Source organism: Salvelinus sp. IW2-2015, linkage group LG14, assembly GCF_002910315.2.
Source record: "Salvelinus sp. IW2-2015 linkage group LG14, ASM291031v2, whole genome shotgun sequence".
In the NCBI taxonomy this organism is placed as follows: Eukaryota; Metazoa; Chordata; class Actinopteri; order Salmoniformes; family Salmonidae; genus Salvelinus; species Salvelinus sp. IW2-2015.
The window spans coordinates 8779784-8791959 of NC_036854.1; the positions used below are offsets into that span (position 1 = coordinate 8779784).

Here is a 12176-nt window from a genome sequence, read left to right on the forward strand (position 1 = left end):
TGTGTGTGTGTGTGAGAGAGAAAGAGTTTATGCAAAACATATTAACAGTAACTGTGTGTTGTGCGTTGTGACTGTGCCAAATTAAGCCTGTTAATTATATATTTCCACATACAGATATGTTGTGAGAGAGCAACAGAGAAACTTCTCACAGCTCGGACACTGGTCCTCCATTTCCCTGACGTCTGTCAGCATCAGACAGTGTTCCATACTAAGATGTATGTATCCCTGTGTAAACCAACACGTTGACGTCTTACATTATTGAATAACTCCTCTGACCTAGCCTATGTTCTGTTTATTCATTCATTTCAAAGTTGGACTAATTTAATTTTGTGGAGGATGAGGTCGGTGTATGGGCTATGCTGCATAATGCGACTGCTCTCCCCTCTCTCGTCAGGTTTCTGTCTCGTTCCCAATCCCATCTGATGCTGCAAGGCGTGCCGTGGCGCACTGGCCTGGTCCATGTGATAGCGAGGGGAGGAGGGGGCCCTAAAACAGTTCGCTGACACTCTTGTTTCATCACTTAACAGCTCGACTACACTGGAGCGGTCCTAAAACGCATTTTTGGCGCGTGGATACATACTTGCTGTCGCTTGCTACCTTTTGAAGTTTTGTCGCGTTTGCGGTGGTTTCGGGGCGAGCACGAGCCAAATCAACCAAAGAGGAGAAAGAAGTGCGGTTTTCGCCATGGGAGCACAGACCTCAGCGCAACCAGACGAAAAGAGCCAAGAGGATGCGTCAGCCGAGGAGCTGAGCGCGGAGGTGAACGCGATTTCGGAGGGGGATAGCGTTGTCGACGCCAAGGTAAAAGTATACATACCCTAGTACAGGCCACTTTACAGCTGACAATGTCATTACCCGCAAGCTTGCCACAGAGAACATCGGGCGCATACCCTCTTGGGCAGTTCCAACGAGTTTGTTTTGATAGATTAACAAAGTGTAAATCTTGGGCATCAATGTCGAATATATTTTTTTAGAAATCATAAATGATCGCTGGTGGGATGCGCGGCAGTTTCGCTGAGTAATGCAATGTGCCTGTGCCCGCAGCAGTGAGCCTGTCTGTCTGTGGCTGGTAGCAGCAACACTCCCGAAAATTGTCTGCCGTGGTCACGATTTACTGCTCAATACCTGGTCTCACGACATCAACAGTCCCTGAGCGCCTTTCAATATAGCAGCATGGATTTTCTGCCTGTGATGTAGAATGATAACAATAATAATAAAATAGGTATTTAGTAAACATTTGTAATCATATTCATAATCATCATAATAACAAACATGCAATCATAATACAGGCTTCAATATTTTGTTAAATTATGTAATGCAGAATATTATGGCACCCCCCAAGTTGATTGACAGCTGTTTGTCTTGTCTTGGTCTCCAGGTTTATACATCTAGACAGTTTCCCACACTTTTTGAAAAATATTCTAAGATACCCTAGACAAAATGATGAAAAACATAAAAAAGATTTTGGCCACTAATAACCTTTTGTCTATTTGTGTCACATTGTCACATGATAATGTCATGTGGTTGCTTACAATGAGCTTGACTTAGCTGCTCTTACATTGCTAATTAATTGAGAAATTTGCTGGTCCCATGTTGGTATGTAGGGTGCATAATTGCCACATCTATGTTATATTGTGAACAATTAACCACGGATCATGTTGACAACAACAAGGTTCTTCTGTGGTGGACAGTGCAGCGCTCCAGACTTAGCAGTGGGAAGGCATGTGTCTGTATTTGCACTATATGAAAAGAAAATAACAAGAGCACCGCAAATGTTCAAGTGGGCGCCTGGCTGGTTTTGACTTGAGATCCTTGAAACCATTACAAAAAAAACAGCCAGGCGCCCACTTGAACATTTGCAGTGCTCTTGTAATTTTCACACACAGACACACGCACGCACGCACACACACACACACACACACACACACACACACACACACACACACACACACACACATACGGAAGACGCACGCACGCACACGCACACGCACACGCACACACACACACACACACACACACACACACACACATACACACACATACACACATACACACACACACTTTAATTTAATAAGGCATAACAACTTGTGTTTTACTATGGCTGGTGTTCTCGAAGCCAGGCCGGGCACTGTGTGTGTGTCCAACGATCTGCTGCTGGGAGCTGCTGATAGGCATGAGGGATGTTTTTTTCTACTGTAAGATGAGATGAGTTATGGATGTATTGCTGCTGTGTTAATGCTTTTGTTGGCTATGTGTGAATAATACAACTTTGGGATGACTTCTGCTAATGGCTTGGCACATTTGGCCACCTGCTGTTTTTGAGGCACCAAACATATTGAATTTATTGACCTTTCTATGGGTAGAAGGTCAAAGGTCAGTTTTTAGTTTATCTTTATTCTGTTGTATTTGAAAGGTCAACAGCTATATCAAAGAAGATGGAAATATTACCCTTCACTGCTGAACAGCAAATCCATAGTAAATGTCACACTTTCAAACATAAATGTTCACCCAAATGTGTCGGAGAATTGGATACAGGAGCCAGCTTTAGTTTCAAGTTTTAATGTCACGAGCACAAGTATAGTGAAATGCCTTTCTTATGCAGTGATGATGAAGGTAATGATTTTCATGGTTTCCCCATCTAAAATGTTTCCCATCTAATTTCAACGTCTGATTGGTTTAATGCACACCTAACGAACTGGAGAGCACTCTAAACTTGATTAGATCAGGAAGAAATCAACTTCTCACTGAAGTAGCTATGACTTGAATAAACACCTATTCATTTTCAGACTGAAGTGAAGTTCATCAAAGGCTTGAATGTGTCATTCAGACCTTCAGACTGACAGTTATACAGCCCTTTAGTGACTAAACACTCATTGGCTGCATGTTTTGTGGCAGACTATATCACCTGGCCTAGGGCCTTCTATCTCAGGACCATCATGGTCGGGGTCCAGACAGCTTTTGAAGTTTGCTGTTGTCTTTAAGCTTGTCTTATGATGTGGGGTTTGGCTTACCTCATTTGTCATATAATCCAGGTTTACCTGTATCCCAGAGATTCCATCTGACAGAGTAGTGCCTCATGGTCTGTTATTACATACAGTTGAAGTCGGAAGTTTACATACACTTAGGTTGGAGTCATTAAAACTAGTTTTTCAACCACTCCACAAATGTCTTGTTAACAAACTATAGTTTTGGCAAATCTACTTTGTGATTTTGACACAATACATTTTTCCAACAATTGTTTACAGACAGATTATTTCACTTATAATTCACTGTATCACAATTCCAGTGGGTCAGAAGTTAACATACACTAAGTTGACTGTGCCTTTAAACAGCTTAGAAAATTCCAGAAAAGTATGTCATGGCTTTAGAAGCTTCTGATAGGCTAATTGACATCATTTGAGTCAATTGGAGGTGTACCTGTGGATGCATTTCAAGGCCTACCTTCAAACTCAGTGCGTCTTTGCTTGACATCATGGGAAAATCAAAAGGAAATCAGCCAAGACCTCAGAAGAAAAATTGTAGACCTCCACAAGTCTGGTTCATCCTTGGAAGCAATTTCCAAATGCCTGAAGGTGCCACGTTCATCTGTACAAACAATAGTACGCAAGTATAAACACCATGGGACCACGCAGCCGTCATACTGCTCAGGAAGGAGACGCGTTCTGTCTCCTAGAGATGAACGTACTTTTGTGCGAAAAGTGCAAATCAATCCCAGAACAACATCAAAGGACCTTGTGAAGATGCTGGAGGAATCAGGTACAAAAGTATCTATATCCACAGTAAAACGAGTCCTATATCGACATAACCTGAAAGGCCGCTCAGCAAGGAAGAAGCCACTGCTCCAAAACCGCCATAAAAAAGTCAGACTACGGTTTGCAACTGCACATGGGGACAAAGATCGTACTTTTTGGAGCAATGTCCTCTGGTGTGATGAAACAAAAATAAAACTGTTTGGCCATAATGACCATTGTTATGTTTGGAGGAAAAAGGGGGAGGCTTGCAAACCGAAGAACACCATCACAACCGTGAAACACGGGGGTGGCAGCATCATGTTGTGGGGGTGCTTTGCTGCAGGAGGGACTGGTGCACTTCACAAAATAGATGGCATCTTGAGGTAGGAAAATGATGTGGATATATTGAAGCAACATCTCAAGACATCAGTCAGGAAGTTAAAGCTTGATCTCAAATGGGTCTTCGAAATGGACAATGACCCCAAGCATACTTCCGAAGTTGTGGCAAAATTGCTTAAAGACAACAAAGTCAAGGTATTGGAGTGGCCATCACAAAGCCCTGACCTCAATCCTAGAGAAAATGTGTGGGCTGAACTGAAAAAGCCTGTGCGAGCAAGGAGGCCTACAAACCTGACTCAGTTACACCAGCTCTGTCAGGAGAAATGGGCCAAAATTCACCCAAATTATTGTGGGAAGCTTGTGGAAGGCTACCCAAAACGTTTGACCCAAGTTAAACAATTTAAAGGCAATACTACCAAATACTAATTGAGTGTATGTAAACTTCTGACCCACTGGGAATGTGATGAAATAAATAAAAGCTGAAATAAATCTTTCTCTCTACTATAATTCTGACATTTCACATTCTTAAAATAAAGTGGTGATCCTAACTGACCTAAGACAGGCCATTTTACTAGGATTAAATGTCAGGAATTGTGAAAAACTGAGCTTAAATGTATTTAGCTAAGGTGTATGTAAACTTCCGACTTCAACTGTAGTTACAACATCTTTACCACATCCTTATATAGGATTATCGCCCAGTAGCAATGGCTCTGTCACAGGTAGTGATATCCAGTATGGATGTTTTTGGGAGATGAGGTGGTATGTAGATGGTTTAGAGAGATGAGGTGGTATGTAGATGGTTTAGAGAGATGAGGTGGTATGTAGATGGTTTAGAGAGATGTTGTGGTATTAGATGGTTTAGAGAGATGAGGTGGTATGTAGGTGGTTTTGGGAGATGAGGTGGTATGTAGATGGTTTAGAGAGATGAGGTGGTATGTAGATGGTTTAGAGAGAGATGAGGTGGTATGTAGATGGTTTAGAGAGCTGAGGTGGTATGTAGATGGTTTAGAGAGCTGAGGTGGTATGTAGATGGTTTAGAGAGTGAGGTGGTATGTAGATGGTTTAGAGAGATGAGGTGGTTATGTAGGTGGTTTTGGGAGATGAGGTGGTATGTAGATGGTTTAGAGAGATGAGGTGGTATGTAGATGGTTTAGAGAGATGTTGTGGTATGTAGATGGTTTAGAGTGATGAGGTGGTATGTAGATGGTTTAGAGAGATGTTGGGTATGTAGATGGTTTAGAGAGATGAGGTGGTATGTAGATGGTTTAGAGAGATGTTGTGGTATGTAGATGGTTTAGAGAGATGAGGTGGTATGTAGATGGTTTGAGAAGATGTTGTGGTATGTAGATGGTTTAGAGAGATGGGGTGGTATGTAATGATGGTTTAGAGAGATGAGGTGGTATGTAGATGCTTTAGAGAGATGTTGTGGTATGTAGGTGGTTTGGGAGATGAGGTGGTATGATAGATGGTTTAGAGAGATGAGGAGCTGGTAATGTAGATGGTTTAGAGAGATGAGGTGGTATGTAGGTGGTTTTGGGAGATGAGGTGGTATGTAGATGGTTTAGAGAGATGAGGTGGTATGTAGATAGTTTAGAGCGATGAGGTGGTATGTAGATGCTTTAGAGAGATGAGGTGGTATGTAGATAGTTTAGAGAGATGACGTTGTTTAGAGGGGTAGATTGGCAGTAGGAGAGTGTTCCAGGGAATGCCTCTCTTCTCCCTCCACCACCTTCTCTCCTCCTATCTTCCGCCTCGCTCCCCCCTTCCCCACCATCGGTGCTCAGAAGTAGGTCAGGGGTGGTCCAGTGCTGAGTATGTGCTCCCCCAAACACTTCCCTACCACCAAAAACATGGCGTGTGTCAGTGTGTCGAGAGATAGTGTGTATCATGTGGGTGGAGTGTTTGGATGTGTGCGTGTTTGTGTTGTGTGAGTATGCGTGCATGCTTGCTTGTCTGTGTGTGTGTTTGTATGTCTATGGGTGTATTTATGGGTGGAGGAACACACACCAATGGGACACTTGATCCCTCAGACACCCAAACTTTGACATTTAGTTTTTGTCCTCTTCTATGAAGTTGGCGGCGTACTGGATGGCCATCGTTTTGCAAGCTCCGACCCAACTTTGCTATTTAGTAAATTTTTTGTTGTTTATTTTTTTTCACGAAATGTATCCACTATTATTTCTTACAACCGACAAGAACTTTTGAACATTAGATTGGCAGTTACTTACCCTAATTCCGGCATCAACTTCGACTCATCTGCTCTGGGCTCTCTCTGTAATTCCGACCCAATTTTCGGGGTACCCAAGAGGAAACGCCGGCATTGCAGAGGCAAGCAGGGGGATCCTGGTGAGATTAAGGCGAAGGGAAAACCGGCCCCCTCTTCCCTCCATTCTACAGGCCAATCTTGACAATAAGATGGATGACCACCGATTGTGGATTTGCTACCAACCTGACTCTTGAAACTGCGATATTCTTTGCTTTTCTGAAACATGGCTCTCGGACAAAATACCCCCATGGCTATCCAACTCGATGGATTCTCCATTCACCGGGCGGACAGCACAGTGGAGTCGGGGAAATCGAGGGGGAAGGAGTTTGCCTCTATATCAACACCAACTGGTGTGCCACCAGCATGGTGGAAGTGTCGACCCACTGTTCACCCGTCTTGGAATACCCGACCCATCTACCTTCCGAGGGAGTTTTCAGCTGTTATCGTGACTGTTGTATACATTCCACCTCAGGACAAGAAATATAACACGCTGGCACTTAAATAACTGTATAAGGCTATAAACAAGCAAGAAAACCTACACCCAGAGGGTTATTTTCTGGTGGCTGGCGATTTTAATTCTGTGTCACTGAGACACGTGATGCCCAATTTCCATCAACACGCCTCCAACGCCACTAGGAGTGATAAAGTCCTAGACCACTGTTATTCTACCCACAAGCAAGCGTTCAAGGCCCTCACTCGTTCGTCATTCTGCAAATCAGATCATGATTCCGTACTCCTGCTTCCTGTTTGCAAGCAGAAACTCAAACAGGAAGTATACGTGACTCGCTCCATTGAGAAAGGGTCACCAGAATCAGAGGTTATGCTACATGACTGCTTTGCTATCGCTGATTGGAATATGTTTCAAGACTCCACCGATAACATTGACGAGCTAACCACCTCTGTCACCAGCTTCATATAGAAAATGCAACGGCGACGTTGTCCCCACGGTGAGGGTTTCCTATTCCCCAATCAAAAGCCCTGGATTAACACCAAGGTTGGCGCTAAACTAAAGGACAGGACTACCACACACAGAGCTATAGTAGACAAAACTGGGGCTACGGTCGAGAACAGGAATAAGTGTAAGAAGGCCCGCTATGACCTCCGCAGAGTCCTCAAACCAGCCAATGACAATCTAGGAATAAGGTGGAATCATAAAACACAGCCTACCACACCCGCTGCATGTGGCAAGGTCTACAGTCCATTACGGATTACAAAGGAAGACCCAACCGTGATCCGCCCAACGATGTCTCTCTACCAGATGAACTCAATGCATTTTATGAACGCTTTGACAACAACATCTCACTGGGGGTGAGGGACGTCACCAACCCAGATGGTGGGTGATCTCGCTCTCCAAGGCCAAAGTCAGAAAGGTCTTTAATCAGGTCAGCACCCGCCCTGTAGCACTCACTTCTGTAATTATGAAGTGCTTTGAAAGGCTGGTTATGCCACACATCAACTCCATCATCCCAGACACCCTAGACCCACTCCAATTTGCATACCGCCCCAACAGGTCCATAGATGATGCAATCTCAATTGCTCTTCACACTGCCCTCACCCACCTAGATAAGAGGAATACCTATGTGAGAATGCTGTTTATTGACTACAGCTCAGCGTTCAACACCATTATTCCCTCCAAGCTCAACACTAAGCTTAGGACTCTGGGTCTGAACATCTCCCTCTACAACTTGATCCTGGGCTTCCTGACGGGCCGACCCCAGGTGGGGAGGGTAGGCAACATCATCTCTGCCACGCTGATCCTCAACACAGGAGCCCCACAGGGGAGTGTGTTTCGTCCCCTCCTGTACTCCCTGTTCACCCACGACTGCGTGGCTGCGCACGACTTCAACACCATCATCAAGTTTGCTGATGACACTACGGTGGTAGGCTTGATCACCGGCGACGATGGGTCAGCCTACTGGGAGGAGGTCAGTGACCTGGCAGTGTAGTGCCAGAGCAACAACCTCTCCCTCAATGTCAGTAAGACCAAGGACCTGATCGTGGACTACAGGAAACAGAGAGGTGAGCACGCCCCCATCCACATTGACGGTGTCCAAATCACTAAAGACTTAAAATGGTTCAAACACGTGAAGAAGGCGCGACAGCACCTTTTCCCCCTCATGAGGTTGAAAAAGTTTGGCATGGGCCCTTAAATCCTCAAAAGTTCTACAGCTGTACCAATGAGAGCATCTTGACTGGCTGCATCACTACCTGGTATGGCAATAGCACAACCCTCGAATGCATGGCGCTACAGAGGGTGATGCGGCCCGGTACATCACAGAGGCCGAGCTCCCTGCCATCCAGGACATCTATATCAGGCGGTGTGGAAGGAAGGCCTGGAAAATTGTTAAAGACTCCAACCGCCCAAGGCATAGACTATTCTCTCTGCTTCCGCACGGCGAGCGGTACCGGTGCATCAAGTTTGACACCAATTGGCTCTTGAACGGCCTCTATCCCCAAGCAATAAGACTAATAAATGGCTAACAAAATAGCTACACAGACTTTCTGAGTTAACCTTGTATTTTTATTGACCTGTCATTTGTATTTTTGCACTGTCTCTATGCACACTCACAGGGCCCTATACACTCACACAAACCCTCACTCCATCATCTTCTCACTCACACATAATATGCACATACGTTTATACTGACTCTACACACACACAGACACCCACTCACATACTCACATGTTTATCTTATATCCTGTTTCCTAGTCATCTTACCCGATACATATCTACCTCCATCACTCCAGTATCCCTGCACATTGTAAATATGGTTTTGGAACTGACCCTGCATATAGCATGCTTGCTTTCTTACTTATTGTGTTATATTTATATTTATGTTCATATTTCTTATTTCTTGTATTTTTTTATAGTATAGCATTGTTATGGATTATTGCATTGTTGGGTTTTGAGTTTGCAAGAAAGGCAGTTCACTGTAATTGTGCATGTGACATTAAAAACATGAAACTTGAAACTCTTTCTCTCTCTCTCTCTCTCTCTCTCTCTCTCTCTCTCTCTCTCTCTCTCTCTCTCTCGCTCTATCTCGCTCTCGCCCTCTCTCTCTTTCTCTCCAGCTCACTCTCCCTCTATCATTTCCTCATCCACTTCCCTTTCTCTCGCTCTAGTTGGGTGGGAGTCTACATACATTGTTTTGCTACTGACACACACAAACCAGCTGTGTCAGTCAAGGAATATATGTAGCATAAACATTCCTTACATAGCACCATCCATCCATAAAGACATACATGCATTCATATAAACACTGTTTCCACTTGCCTGTGTCAAGCTACACGTAGCTCCCAATAGAGGGTACTCACTGGCTCTCAGTGGAACACACTAGCTGCTTATGAACATGGATAATAATGTTATGTAATGTAATGAGCGGATGGCATAAAGGCCCATACGTTCCTTTATAATGAGCACTGGCTGATCTGGCTCTGTTATGACACTGATTATACTGTTTAGGACTGATGGACGAGGCAAGCATGGAGTGGAGGGGGTGAGGGGTGGGAGGGGAGTGGGGCATGAGGCCAAACAGAGGAGCCATTGAGGATGGGCTGAGGGGGACAGTGTTGAGGCCCTGTGTGTGCACCGGCCCAAAACAGCCAGGATGGAGAGACCCCAGTAAGGGGAGCGTTTTAGGTAGGCAGGGGGGATGGAGAGAGTGTGATGGAGATAGAGAGGAGAGTAGAGCGAGAGAGAGAGACAGACATAGAGGTGGAGTGAGAGAGGGACCTGCCAGGGTGACATAAAGACATGAATCAGGCGATTGTTCCTGGTCCCCTGATGACAGTAGGGGTAGAGAGTGAAATGGATTCAGGTAAAGAAAGAGTCTATAATGGGGGAACTACCATCTCATCTTCAGCTTTGGGTTAATGGGAGAGGTTTGACTGAGTAGGAGTCTGCAGCTACATCCCAATACTCTCACAAGGCCTCATTCGCTTCATGACAACTGTGTGGAAGGACTGGATAGGTTTCAACCATATAGCATTAACCTAGCCAGTCCTGTCAGATCTTTGGTCACAAAGGAAAGGTGACGTGATGAGAGGTTGCTATTGAATGTTATAAGAGCCTCACTTGATTACATCATTCCGTTAAACCATGATAGAAGTAGCTTCTATGCACAAAACAGAATGCACGTGCAACACGAATACAGTTAATTTGCGATAGTCTGATACCTTCCTCACGTGTATATCCAAAGCGATCAGTTGTTCCCCTCCTCACATATTTTAGGTATCTGTAAAGATCTCTGTCTTAGCTATTTATCTTCAGTAAATCCTTCTATAACTCATGGTTAGCCCTACAAACTACACCATGCATAGATAATTGTAAGGTGATTATTATGCTTAGAGGTGTGGAGAACTATCGCCATGGACACTAGAATGGTGATTTGGGATTGGTCCCTTGGGTGACAACAGGAAGGAGAATTAGGCAAAGGGAGTGTCCCAATCGTTAAAGAAAGGATAATGCAGTTTGGGAAGGGAAATAGAATTTGAATTCCCTTTATCTCATCTGATATGCTTATTTTCTCCCTGATTGAGAGTATTGTTATCATCGAACATGTCGCGTTTGATGTAAGCTAGTAAAGCTATTTTGAGCAAAAATATAAACGCAGCATGTAAAGTGTTGTTTCATGAGATGAAATAAAGATCCCAGAAATGTACCATATGCACAAAAAGCTTATTTCTCAACAATGTTGTGCAAAAATTTGTTTACATCCATGTTAGTGAGAATTTCTCATTTGCCAATATAATCCATCCACCTGACAGCTGTGTCATATCAAGAAGTTGATTAAACAGCATGATCATGACACAGGTGCACCTTGTGCTGGGGACAATAAAAGGCCACTCTAAAATGTGCAGTTTTGTCAGTGAATTAATGTTAATTTCTCGACAATAAGCCACCTCCAACGTCGTTTTAGAGAATTTGGCAGTACGTCCAACTGACCTCACAACCGCAGACCACGTGCAACTACGCCAGCCCAGGACCTCCACATCAGGCTTGCAGGATCGTCTGAGACTAGCCACCCGGATAGCTGAAACTGTGGGTTTGCGCAACCAACCAAATTTATGCACAAATTGTCAGAAACCATCTCAGGGAAGCTCATCTGCATGCTCGTCGTCCTCACCAGGGTCTTGACCTGACTGCAGTGTGTCATTGTAACCGACTTCAGTGGGCAAATGCTCACCTTCGATGGCCACTGGCATGCTAGAGAAATGTGCTCTTCACGGATGAATCCTGATTTCAACTGTATGGTGTCGTGTGGGCGAGCGGTTTACTGATGTCAACATTGTGAACAGAGTGCCCCATGGTGGCGGTTTGGTTATGGTATGGGCAAACATAAGCTACGGACAATGAACGCAATTGCAATTGTTGTCTTCCGGCGCCGAAAAAGAGATGGCCGCCTCGTTTCGCGTTCCTTGGAAAATATGCAGTATTTTGTTTTTTTATGTGTTATTTCTTACATCGGTACCCCAGGTAATCTTAGGTTTCATTACATACAGTCGGGAGGAACTACTGAATATACGATTAACGTCAACTCATCATCGTTCCTACCAGGAATATGACTTTCCCGAAACGGATCCAGTGTTTTGCCTTCCACCCAATACAATGGATCTGATCCCAGCCGGCGACCCTGTGCGACGCCGTAAAAGGGGCAAACGAGGCGGTCTCCTGGTCAGGCTTCGGAGACGGGCACATCGCGCTCCACTCCCTAGCATACTACTCGCCAATGTCCAGTCTCTTGACAATAAGGTTGATGAAATCCGAGCACGGGTATCATTCCAGAGAGACATCAGGGATTGCAACGTGCTCTGCTTCACGGAAACATGGCTAACTCAAG

At 44.5% G+C, this 12176-nt stretch overlaps 1 protein-coding gene across 1 annotated transcript in view; it reads left to right on the top strand.

Moving 5' to 3' along the window:
* The first annotated feature begins 471 nt into the window (after positions 1-471).
* Positions 472-12176, top strand: part of akap12b (A kinase (PRKA) anchor protein 12b) — a 61885-nt gene continuing 50180 nt past the window's right edge. Inside the window, exon 1 of the mRNA XM_023999667.2 lies at positions 472-801. Within this exon, the coding sequence (XP_023855435.1) occupies positions 685-801 (117 nt within the window). The 5' untranslated portion in view covers positions 472-684. The remainder of the gene's footprint in view (positions 802-12176) is intronic.